Source organism: Anoplophora glabripennis, unplaced genomic scaffold (assembly GCF_000390285.2).
Source record: "Anoplophora glabripennis isolate ALB-LARVAE unplaced genomic scaffold, Agla_2.0 scaffold16, whole genome shotgun sequence".
NCBI lineage: Eukaryota > Metazoa > Arthropoda > Insecta > Coleoptera > Cerambycidae > Anoplophora > Anoplophora glabripennis.
Genome location: NW_019416253.1, coordinates 1,439,238 through 1,453,002, shown reverse-complemented (window position 1 = coordinate 1,453,002; position 13,765 = coordinate 1,439,238). Strand labels below are relative to the sequence as shown.

Genomic DNA, 13,765 nt, shown 5'->3' with positions numbered 1-13,765 from the left:
ATTTTAGCTACCTGCTACAATTTAGTACAACCCGGTCACACAAAGTTTTTTTTAAAAGTACACCTCATTATATACGGATAATACATAATATAAAAATATTGAATATAAGCACCAGTACTACATTTATTTACGATTTGCATACATAATAAGCTTTTATTACTCTCTTTCATTTCTAAACAGAGTATAGTGATAAATTCAGCTTGCCGAAACAAATAGTCGCAAAATAGTCATTTCCCAGTTCTTTTTCCTGGCCTATATACCGCTCGATGAGTTTCCGGTTATGAAATCAAAAGACGTCGCTATCGCCGCGTGGGTCGCGCGCCACATCGTGTCGTCGAATAAATAATAATTACTTATCCATTCACATTAGTCGCTAATGGCGGGATTACGGTCATAAATCATACTTGCCTGAGGTCTATAGGAGTTCGGTAAGATCGGGTGTCCGCCATTCTCATCCATTGGTGCCTGCAACAAATACAAACGAGATAAGCAACAGTTCTGGTGGAAACTTAGACAATAATTATTGTACTCGACCGGATGACGAATGCATCGCGTATCAGGTAATATATAGCGACGGAATACAACTTACAATAATATTTGCTCGAGTTACATGTTTTAGAAATCGGAATATGCGCTGAACACAATGCCCATTGTTGTAGGGCGTTGAATGAAGTGCAAATAGCTACCACCTACGGACTCAAGTCGAGACTTTTGGCAACAGCAGCGCATTGAGAAATATTTTTAAAAGCCGTGGAAATGTTGAATTCTAAAGAAAAGCGTTTTACTTGACTGGCAACCGAGTAGTCTCGTTTAGGAAAAAGCACTGAAATAAATCAGTGAAATATATTTTATCTGCTCCCACTATAGTAATTTTATACGATTGAATTCTTAATTTTACTATAAATTATAATAAATCTACTTTTTATTTTGTGTATATAAAAGAATAAAACATTTTATATATATACTGGCTTAATAGTTTTCACTTTGTTAAAAGAACTTACAACTCTCTTTTTGATTTTTGAATTAAAATGTTTTAGACAACACTACCTCAAACAGAATCATCAATACTTGCAAGACGGCAAAGGCACGCAGTGTATCATTCATACACCTAGGACTTTGTCAAGATTCCACAGTACAACTACCATTCATACCATACGTGACACTCCATGCCAAAAACAATGGTTATCTCCATTTGTAAACCCCAGTATAAACAAGACTTCCAGTTCCTATACGTGAGCAACTCGAAAAACTCTTCTGTGTATGTGTAATGTTATTATCAATGTATGTATATCGAATCCGCTCTGAACCTGAACCGGTGATTAAGAAGACACTCACGGGTCACGTTCATATAAATATACGATGTAGTAACTATCTCCTTAAGCAAAGGTGAACCTCTACTTACAAGGTTCCAACTATTTGCGTAATAGCTGGAGCAAATTCTCCCTCAACACTGATCTTTGACACCACAAGCACACGAAATGTAAAGTGCATTCATAAATTTAAGAGAGCGGCTACGTGACAGATAAATATACAGTATGTCCGCGGTTGTAGTGAGTAAAAGGAAATGGTTTTTTATATAAGGTGTCCAGAATATTATTAAAAATATGAAAATGTCATAAACTGACTTTATTTTTACTCTTTGGAAAAAGTGTTACTAAGAAAAGTTGTTCGAGAAATGTAAGAGAATTCCCATTTGTGGCAAAATTGGCCCACGTAGGCCGACAAGATTTTAACCCAACAAATAAACTTTCCCAAAGGATTTTCGTGCGCTGAATTCGAATCCAAAGATTCAAATTTCTCAATTGGCTCTGGTTTTCGAGATACCCTAACCTAAAAGTGCCAATATCGCGATTTTTTACATAAATGAGGTTATGTTCCACGGTTTGTGCTGAAAGCATTAATGGAGTCTTAAAGTACTACACTTACTCTTTAAAACGTACCTGGAATTATCCCGATATCATATACTGTATATGTATTTGAAAAATTGTTAACATATTTATTTAGCCATACCCATATACAGGACTGATCGCCCAGTTGAAGAAAGAGCGCGTGTGCAAAGGCAGCACAAACACAGCCGCGCTGGGCGATCTGGCCATAAATTCAGTCGTCAACAAATGGCCTAGCACTTCATAATCATGATTAAAATGGAAAAATTTTTTGAGGGTCTCTCACATTTTTACCGCAAAAAACGTTTAAATTGATGAAAAAAAATATTTAGAAAGAATATTTATTTAATTTTTTTTTGGAAAACCTTCCGGACACTGAAGAAAACAAAATCCAATTGTTTCAAGCACGATTAAGCTTTTCCGTCGTATGTTTTTAATTTAAAGTTGGTGACCCAAACCAGATTTCGATTTCATATTGCTTTTTGAGATAAATTTCTAATTAATTTTTGTGCAGTCTATACAAACTAGCTTAAAAACAGTTTTTTTCAAAACAACCCCGTTTTTTCTCAGAAAAAAAATTTCTAAAATTTTTTGAGGTTTTCTCATATTTTTACCGCAAATATTTAACGTTTAAATTTTCGAAAAATTTCTTTTTTTCATCGATTTATCCGTTATTTGCGGTAAAAATGTGAAAAAAACCTCAAAAAAAATTTTTTTACAGTGTCAAAGGTCACGGAAAAATTTCGAAAATTCTTTTGACCCTTTAATTTTTTGCATTAGTTTACAATAGAAATTAAAATACTATATACAAATTATTATAATTTTTTACCTTTAGCAGAAAACTTTATTAGAGACGCCTATGAAACTCATTAAATTTTATTGCTAGGCGTTTTTATACCTGTTCAACTGACTTCGGAACGACTATACCTAGTTTACTCTTATGACATTTCTATATTTATGAAATGTACATGAAATTTTAACTTTTTCCATGACAATCCCATTTTAAATACAAGCAAAACTTTTTTATCAAGTGTAATTTGTTACGTAAAATATAAAATAAAGTTTTTAATATAAAGAACTACTGAGACTGTCGTAAATAAATTAATTCACAATATTCCAAAAGTTCCTGACTTAGGTTGTTTAATTACGCATTGTATATTTTTCCTATCTGACACCTGGTTATCTTCACCTAATTGCATTCCTGAGATGCCTTATTTTTCTGCCTTTGATGTAATAAACGGAACCTCCTGCAGAACAATATGTTTATTCTACAACCCGTTGAGAGCTTTACTAATTTTAAGTGAAAATACAAAGTGAAAATACGAATAAATCGATTATTTTTTTAATAAAAAAATAATAATTTCAGATTAGCGGACTAACTATTACTTCTAAAAATTGACCCCCACTTAAAGCTACATCCTGTACAAGGAATCTATATTTCTAATCAAGACGGAACGGACATAGGAAATGCTATTAGTTAATTGGAAATGCAAGTATAGCTTGTTACTTAATGCTGCATCAACTTTTTTATTGGAAAGGCATGTTTAGTATTATGTACATAAAAAGGTTAGTCATAATTAATTGGCAATTAGATAGAAATTTACAACTAATTGCACATAACATTATTTTTATATTTAGGTACCTACATCCTTGTCATATCGCTTTTCACTACGTTAGATTAATTTGAAGAATAAAAAAACATGGAAATAATATAGATAATTTTACATTACGATATAGAAAGGGAATAATTATATTAAATCATTTCTACGAAAATTAAGTTGCACAGATAGAAAATTCTGAGAAAGATTCTTTAACCAAATTATGAAAAATATTTGTATATACATAATCTAAAATACGTAAAAGTTCTTTGCAAAAAGAGCAGTGCATGCTTTGTGCCATGTATTCTATGTCGATCAGTCGATAACCTCGAACGGTGTGCTGAGGTTCTGGCTCCACAATCTTCTTTTCAACAGCTTTCTTCCCCTTTTTGCTATTTTCTGTTCTAATCCTCAAGCACTCATACTTTCTTTTGGTCACAAAGTATCCTTTCTATCGACTATGTTCTTCTCAGCATACTCGTGCGCTGTTGCCTCTGGTGCGACTCGTGGCATTTATTTACGCATATTGGATAAAAAAATACAAGAATTAAATAAAATAATAAAACTTTATCACACTGTACATCAAAAACAATGCGGTTGTGGTTCGACGTGTAACCGCAACACGTTATAGAAACCTATACTAGAAAATGTATAACTTTCTGATCTTATAATATGGCAAATATCTTATTATGTAACGATACACACAATCCTTCAAAATATGTATCTGCTAATGACTTACAACGACCCAAAGGCTAAAGAAAAGATACGCTACTCCATTAATTACAGGTTCTTAAGTTTCACGTTGCGTGTACGCATACCAACCTAAGACACTGACTTTCAACTACAGAATAAATATTTTTGCCACACCACCGCGAGCTCCAAAAGAATAATTAATTATTCCGTCTCGATTTAAGAGCCGACTTGACCTTAATTCCGATTGTGAGAAATGCTTTTGTTTACAACAGTACAATCGAGGAAACAAAGCAGGTGATTCTGAGATTTAAAAAGGCGTAGCTTTCCTTGTAAACAAGCGGGTGTAAAGATATTAATGTAGACAATAAGAACACCTACGTACTGCCAGACTTCAGTGGCGGCGTTTTGGGAGATTAGTACATTATATTAGAGCGAAACATCAATATAAGAGATATCTGAGTATTTGCGCGAGTGTGCTTTTCATTCCAAGTGCGATAAGCGGCGTTTTGTCTAGCAGCTGCAGTTTTTTAACGAAAAGCAAACTTGAAGAGATATTTTGAAGAGTCAAGTAGTTATTTTCTTAAGAGATTGTGGCGTATTACTCCTCTGAAGCGTTTTGGAGGTTTGAAAAGCAACAGAAAATCAAGATTGGGAAGAAAATTTTAAATGACAATGCTGACGCTCTCTACTGTTGCTTGGTTTACGGTTACTGCTGCAGCTACCTCTTCTAATATTTGTTTAACAGTTATAGTAGCAAATATTAATAATAAGAGTTGGCAGCAGACTGGCTCATTTGTTATAGTATCACGTTGGTGGGGCGCTGGATGAGCGAGAGAGGATTATGAAAATTCATTACAAGTACGAATAGTGTGTTGCTGAGACTGTGCGCATATGAAATCCTGCGATTCTTTTGTTACGCCCCCCTAGTTTTGGTGATGGAATCCAATTTCACAATGCAACTTTCCATTTTAATGCTGGGTAATTTCACTTTAAGTACAGAAACTGCAGGAATAGATTACCTGCCAAAAAAATAAGTAGAGTTTGGTCTATACACTTTTTTCCTGGGGGACATGCGAGATACAAGTTCCAAAAAGAATTATATTTTCTGTCATATCTTCATATTGCGCTGAAAGATTTGAATTAAATTTATTACAGCGTATTCACTTAATTATATCTTTTATTGAATGTAATATTAACCTCGTGACATTAACCAGTGGCGTGCTATTGAAGGTGTCGCTGCGTTTTCCCAAGAAAAAAATACGCCACTGGCGGTTTTTGTAGAAATAATTTTAAATTCAAGTACTGTTAAAGTTGTTAAAAAACACCAAGAAACATTTTTCATTTATTTAACGTAATAATACCTGAATTTAACATTATTTCTACAAAAACCGCGAGTGGCGTATTTTTTTCTTGGGAAAACGGAACGGCACCTCCAGTAGCACGCCACTGGTTAAAGCCACAAGGTCAATAAAAGATCTAATTAAGTGAATACGTTGTAGTAAATTTCATTCAATTCCGTCAGCACATTATGTAGCAGAAAAAAATATATTTTTTTGTAAACTATTAACCCTGTATCTCGAATACCGAGACCCGCAGGAAAAAAGTTTATGGAGCAAACTATAAATATTTGTTGGTAATGAATGTAGTCATGCAGTTTCCGTATTTAAAGTGAAATCACCCTGTATATACTATTAAATAATTAATTCTTTACTGTTGTTTTGTTTATTTAAATTATGATTATTGTATTGCATTGTATATTATAGTTTGAAATTTGATTTTGGTCTGTTAAAATCAACCTGTAAAGTACCTACAAAACAACAGGTGTTGGACAAAAAAACTATTCATGACAGGACAATCAATCTTTCGAGTTTGTTTCATAATCGTTAAAATGAAAATGTGATTTCTAATAAGAATGTGACCTATCGCTTCTTATGGGTCAAACAATAACATACAAACAGTGTTTAAGAACTAAATGATTTATTTTCAGAGAGAGAAATTGTTCAAAATATCCAGATTTAGCAGTTATTAAAAAAAATCGTCAATCACGATGGCGACAAGTTCAAAGGATACGAAAACATGATCCATCAGCGTAGGTCTTTTGAATTTCCACTGATGACTAACACCACGGCTTTTCTAGGTTAATCGGCCTGATAGCTTTGAGTGGTATCTTGAGTAATTATTGTAGCCGTGAAATTTAAATGATTAACGCTGTAAGCGATAAGTGATCAGAACAATGCCTTAACACGACGCGGTTATTATTTCAATATAGGTGTATTTATTCAAGATATAAGCCAGCCATGCCAGCAAATAATTAGTATATCACGTTACTGTTAATACGATGTTGCTATTGATGTTTATTTTACTAATTTACTGTTACTTATCCCTTTGTCAAAAACCAATGAATTCAGAAGAGGATTAATTTTTCTATATTCACAACAACATTTAAGTAATAAGACTCTGCAGTGATTTTGTGTTTGTCTACAAGCATTTTCATCAAAACTTATTGAGAATGAACTGGTTAAAAGTGTATATTAATAAATGCGAATAACATACTAAAATAGGCTGCACATCTTTATGTACAGAGATTTGTGTAAATTGAGCCGGCTGATTGTAAGCTATTGATGCAGTCAGCGGTACCAAAAATGTTTCTTCATATTATTGTGGTAAGAGATAAATATCGTCTCCTGCATATGAATTTCAAAAGCTGGAGCAATGGAAACAATGTTTCTGTGAAAAACTGTTGGTAAAATTGCAACAGATAATCAAATTTCTAGAGAAACATATGGTTGCAGATGGTGATATGATAAACAACACCAAAAGCAGTAAGCTACCAAATTATGGAGGTAATGGTATGTAGAAGGAAACAAAAAAATGGAACACAGCACAGTAATCTGACAGCGAAATAAATGTTTAAACTCGTTTTCAGTTTACTCATAAAGAATCAGTTTCATAATATCTCAAGTCATATTCAGGAGCTCACGCTGAAGGGATTATGTGTAGGATTAGACAGATAAGAATTATATCACTCTTAAACTATAATCGCATAACCACGCGAATATTCAGAATAACTCAGTCGAATAGTCAGACGATCTAATATATTGTGGGTGACAGATTCACATTTATAATTCTGTTCCTAGAAATAAACATACAAATCACCTTCTCTCTGCTGTTTGGTCCATTTTTTCATCTCATTTATAATAATAACATATGCCGATACAACTTTAAAAAATCATAGGTGGGTTTTTACCAATACAACACCTGCTTCATCATCGACGAAACAAAGGATTTTTTATGCGATCTCATTTTAATAACATGATCTGCTAAATTATTCAGATAGAAAGCGAAATGAAACTTGAAATAGTTCGATAACTTATAGACAGTGATTAATTCATAAAAAAAAATACATTTTCCAAAAAGTTTCATAGATATTTTCATGTCAGTTCAAGTTACCTTTATTGGTAAAAAACATTTTCAATTTAAAAAAATGAAAAAATTTATCCTTTAATTGATTTTTAGCAAAAGTGACAATTTCAATCATTCGGATCACAATTAGGCCAGTCAAATAGTCGAAAATACCTCATTTTTTGCCAAAATTTAGTTTAGTTTTAGTTAAGTAAAAAAAACACGTAAAAATTAGGTAAAGTTCCTTAGAATTGAATCAACTACTTTACCCCAGATGAATGTTAGGGCTTCATTTTCAAAAAACAGTTTCTCACTTAAAAATTTTTTGAAAAAATGTTTGACAAAAGATGTAAGACTTTATACCAAAAATTTTGAGCACAGCCCAATGTCAATTGATAAACAAATGTATTAGTTATTGCAAAAAAACGGCTAAAAATCGCAATTTTTTTAAATTTCTATATCTTTAAAACGAAAAAAGATTTTTTTACGAAACTTTCAGTATATGTAGTCCTTTTCAAGTAGAATAAGTGCATTTTTGTAAAATTGCAAAATATTTAATAGTTTTTGCAAAAATTGAATTGTTTGAAAAAAATACATTTTTTCAAGTTTCAATAAATCAAAATCATACAGCAATGCACTTACATTACCCATCTTGGGCTTAAAAAATTTTTGAGTTGTACTTTCGTGTGCAAACTGTACGAGTATTGCAAAATAATTGGAAATATGCGAAAAATCTACTGAAACTTTGACTTCTTTTTTCGGGTCGAAAATGTAGATCTTTTTCTTGTCGTTGAAATTTAATCGGAATGGCATTATTGCTATTTTATTAATTAGATTAATAAATTAATAAAAGTAATGTAGGTTAGTTCAAGAAATACAAAAGAAATGGTAGAAAAAATAACATGAAAATTATTATTAATTTATTTTTGAACGTTTCTTAGCTCTAGATTATTCTTCACTACTACTGTTCAATGCAAATTCTTGTTCATCAGTTTCAATATCACCAAAGTTTTCTTCGTCAGTTTCGACTTCATTTATGGTTCTTGTGTGGCTGTGCCATCATAGCCTGCACCACTGTCACACACAAAAAAAGTCATGACCCAGAAAATAAAATTACCACACTCTATGTATTTGGCCCTCATCTATTGAATGCCGTAAGCTAAACTTCATTTTATCGTGTTATCTTGTTTAACCTTCGATTTTATGCCACAAATAAGCGGAAAAATGGCATAGAATCGAAGATTAAAAAAAATGACACGATAAAATGGACCACCACGAATGCAAAAAATGAAAGGGTCAAAAGAATTTCCGAAGTTTTTCCGTGATTTTTCACAGACTGTATTTAGGTGAAAAATGGTCGTATGGGGAATTAACAAAAATCATTTTGAAGCTCTAATTGTAAGATTCTAGATTTAGATCTTTCGGTAGAAATTTTTTATAAGCTACGTCTATCATGATAAGAAATATCGCGACAAAAAAATTTTGCAATTTTTTTTTCACCAATTAAACGTTATTTGCGGTAAAAATGTCAGAAAACCTCAAAAAAATTATTTTTCCTTTTTAATCATGATTATGAAGTGTTTATGATCAAAAAACGTGACCAATCTTTCAAAAGTTTGACTGTTTGAAACAAAGTATATCGAACTGTAAAAGATTAACTTAACATTAGTCATTTAGTCATTTCGTGAATATTTCTAATTTAGTCGTCAATTTTCTAAAAAAACAAATTACCATTTTTTTCCTGTTTTTAAAATTCGGGTAAAAGATTTAAAAAAAGCTGAATAAACAAGCTATCTGGTCCAAGCAATGGCTTAGCTGAAAAAATGTTTCCAAGTCTGTGGATTCAGAAAAAATTAATTTGCAAAATTTCGATCGAAAAATCCAAAAATTAGAATTTTAGAGCTTCAAAATGTTTTTTTTTTAATTCACTATACGACCATTTTTCACCTAAATACAGTGTTAAAAATCACGGAAAAATTTCGGAAATTCTTTTGACCTTTTAATTTTTTGCATTAGAGTTTGGTAGTTTTCGTTTCTGGGTCAGGACTTTTTTGTGTGCCTGTGTTCTCAAAACTAAAAAGGTCATTTTTGCTTTGAACAACAAATCATCGTACAAAGTTCTTGAACAACTCAAAGTAAGAGCATGAATCAAACTAAAAGAGCTGACACGTGGGATTACCAAAAAATATTTATTGAAGTCAATGGACTTTTCGAAAGAGAAGTAAAAATTTTGAAAATTTTTTTCCACTGTATTTCTTATGGTTTCTAGGTAACGATAGAAATTTTTTACTTTAAGGTCCTGAAAGTAGAAACTTCAAGTTTCGATTTGCTTTCTTTTTATTGCTCTGCGACCATTTTTCGACAAGTTGCAGCCTTTCGAAACTCACCTAAATTTTTTTATTATTTAATTCTTGTGACTATGTATTTAGTTTAACGCTATTCTACAAAGAACATAAAATTAACATTATTACACCAATATTTACACAAGCCCAAATAAATCAACTACCGTACTGAGATTCTGACGACAGGTTTCGAGATAAAAATCATGACTCACACAACACGAATTTACCAAGGTGAAAATTACGGCGGATTACAAAAACGTCAATAAACTGTGTTAATTGTAACAAACTTCCTACGCGCACAATTAAGTCAGCACATCTCATGAGCATTAATTAACGGCAATACGTAATTGAGGCTCATATACATACTTTCTCTGCCGGCTGACGTGCCGAATAAGGCAGGCGATTTTTTCGAGCGACAAACAAAATCTGACATGTGGCGCGAATCGTTTATTTCCACTGCCATCGATTAATATGTTTATTGTGACTTGCAGCGGTTGATCGAGAAGTTTTACCGGTAAAAGGAAGTATGCTGAAGCTTTTTGGACACCTGCAGGATATTAGATTTCTTGCCAAGGCAATTTGTTATTACTCGTACTATAGATATGAATTTGTCCTAAAAAGTTTTCTAAACAGTAGCTAGAAGTTTTACAGTCCAATTAAAAATTGCAACAAATTTACTTCTTGTGTCTATGTCTTTGTCTTTTAGGTTTTGCCATGCCTAGCACTGTTTTTTTAAGCATGTTTCGAATAATTAAAATTTTGAATTTACTGAAAAATTTTGATTTACAATAAACAGTATTTGATACGCAAAGAGCTTTATACAATACTCCTGGTTAATCAATTGCATGGTTCCAGGGGTCGATGTTCGATCACATTCCTTGATGGATCCGCAGATGTTCTGTAGCGATGTCCGCCTTAGGTTTAGACAGTTGCCCTCTTTGCATTTTACCCATCTTTGGATTGTAATGGGTGATAAAATTGTAGTCTGACGTACTGGGATTTTGTGTTGAGGTTCATCAGTTCAAATTTCGCATTTTTCGGAGTTTTTTTTTTCTGAAACTGAGGCAAATTTTCTTTTTTTATTGTTGTTTTGCCGACAGCATAGCCTTCTGCGGGTCTGGTGTTTGTTTTCCATTGTTTGCCATTTATTTCGAATGGTGACTTCTTAACATCCCTCCGTTTGTCAGTTTCCAATTATATAAGTGGAAAAGAAACATACTAAAATACTCACATATAGAAACTTTATCTAGCATATTTTGACTATATGTCAAATTTCAACGAACTACAAATGGAATAAAAGTTACTCCAAACAACTACAAACGATTTTTGAACCAGAGCTTTGAGAATAGTGGCTGCATTACATTTTGAACCAACGAAACAAACGCTAGTACAAATTATTATTATTATTATTATTTAAACACCTAACTCTGATTATAGTAACTAGGTATATGTTTTTCGAAGAACTACAAACGAAGTAAGCGTTACTATAAACGACTACAAACGATTTTTCATCTATAACTTGATCGAGAATCTACAAACGAAATTCAACTTTTTTTTTGCTACCACAAAAGAAAATTCACGGACTACAATCAACAGCAAACTATTTTCCATTGGAATCAACCGTCAGATTTGGTTGTAGAAAATTTGGTGGATGGGTTGTTTTAAAGGTCCTACAACTTTTTTCCACTGCTGTTAAAAACAAAGAAAATGTTACTACAAAACAGCTACGTTCTCTTACAGATACAGAGTGTAAGAAGTTTGACTGTCATTACCTCAGCATGAGATAGAGTAATCATAAATGAACAAAAAAAGTTGTATATTACAGGGGCGTAACAGTTTTTTAAATACAACGAGTATTAATATTGGGGAGTTTCATCACAGCGCTTAACCTAACGCCACACAACTGATGCATACCGCGTGTGCGGGACATATCACGGGACAGACTTGTCCTACGGAAAAAATGTAAACAATTATTATTGTGAAATATTTACTAAATTTCAAGACAATTGTTTTCCAGTTTTTAAATAAATAAATTAAGATGTATCGATTTTGTAGTACGAAGATAGTGTTGTGCTTAAATTTTAGCTCGAATGTTAGTAATTAAAATCATTTAAAACAGAAACTTAACTTTTATCAAATTATGAATTTGAAAAATATGTAATTAAAGTAACCAAAGATTCACGTCATCCAAATAATCATACTTACGTATTAAAAATAATTTAGATACTTACCAAAAAGCAAAATTCAGTAATTTTTAAACACATAAGTACAAATCAAGCTACAACATATGCTCAAAATGTTCACCACCATTTTCAATGAACGCGAATTCAATTTTCGCGCATTCGCTGGGAAGCACCTAAAGAAAACGAAATAGTGATACGCAAAAACACTCAGACACGGTCCAATTCCAGATACCAACTGAATCGAATTTTAAATTTATTACAACGCTAATTATTTTTTAGAATTAAGCATAAAGAAGTTAAAATAAAGGTGTTCAAACTTCTAACACTCAGTATACTAAAACAATTATCGGAAAAAATATGAATGGATGCATGAAAGTCGCGTTAAATCAAAAGCAAACATTATCTCTGTAGACATTTGAATACATAATAACGTTCTGCATACGAATAGGAATTAGCACCCACCTACATGCTTATTAATGTATGCTGAACATTACCATTAAAAAAAAAAAATTCGCGCCGCAAATGGGAACAAGTAAAGCGATGATACACTATTAGCAGTCACAAAAACGCGAAATTCGTGATGGAAAGTGTATGCGGATCGTTCGAGGAACGAAAAATGTCATGTGGGAAGGTAATTTAAACTACTTAAGCTAATGAAGGTGGGAGGGAATCCAAAACTCAACCAGTAATCATAAAATTTGCTATGTAGCGGAGATACATCATGTCGTTTGAGATAAAACTGCCAGCATCTTCGAGCTACCATGTAAAGGGGTTTGATGAATAGTGTTATTTTAAATTTTAATTTTTCCTTTCGCTTTCAAATGTATAGTCTTTCCGAAGTCAGTTGAACATGTATAAAAACGCCTAGCAATAAAATCGAATGAGTTTTATGGGCGTCCCTAAAAAGTGTAAAGGTAAAAAATTATAATAATTTGTATATAATATGTAGAAAATTTCTATTATATGTTCATTTGACCAACATATTTTAATTATTTATGTCCTCAAACAATTTTCCTTATATTGATGGTAAATTTCGCTTTGTTCCGTTTCAAAAGGTTTCCAAAATGCCATGTTGTAATAATATTAGTAAACAAGATTATCACTGTTATTTCTCCCTTTCTCAATTGTAATATGAATGACTACTAGAAGAAGCCTATAATAAATTAAAATTACCCGAATCACACCGAGTTCCGCATTGCTGCACTGCAGTGCTAGGCCATTCGTTGACAACTGAACTTATGGCCAGGTCGCCCAGTGCGGCTGTGTTTGTGCCGCGTTTACCCGCGCTCATTCTTCAACTGGGCGACCAGACCTGCATATGGGTATGGCTAAATAAATAAGGGAAAAAGTTTTTCAAATATTTCAATGCCGAGTTGCTGCGTCAGCGAACGAACTTGATACATACTGCTAACCTCTTGGTTCTTAAATGAGATCGGAAAGACTATACCTATATAGTCATTCACATATCATTCTACCACTCTTCATATTTTTTAAATTTCTAGTTAGATAAAGACCGAAGGTCTAGATTTCCTGATGAGTTTAAAGCAATCATTTAGAACAAAAATTATTTCTTGCATTTTCTTAGCACAGAACAAAACCAAATAAAAAAGCATTCTATTGCGACGTAAATTGTTTATATTTTTTCCTTTTTATGCTTTTAG

The 13,765-nt window shown here is 32.4% G+C and overlaps 1 protein-coding gene across 8 annotated transcripts in view; it reads right to left on the bottom strand.

Moving 5' to 3' along the window:
- LOC108914086 (rho GTPase-activating protein 21) overlaps positions 1-13,765 on the bottom strand; it is a 311,849-nt gene that overhangs the window by 284,343 nt on the left and 13,741 nt on the right. For all 8 annotated transcript variants that reach the window (XM_018719795.1, XM_018719803.1, XM_018719831.1 and 5 more), the window contains exon 2: positions 409-465. In XM_018719795.1, the coding sequence (XP_018575311.1) occupies positions 409-459 (51 nt within the window). In that variant the 5' untranslated portion in view covers positions 460-465. The remainder of the gene's footprint in view (positions 1-408; positions 466-13,765) is intronic.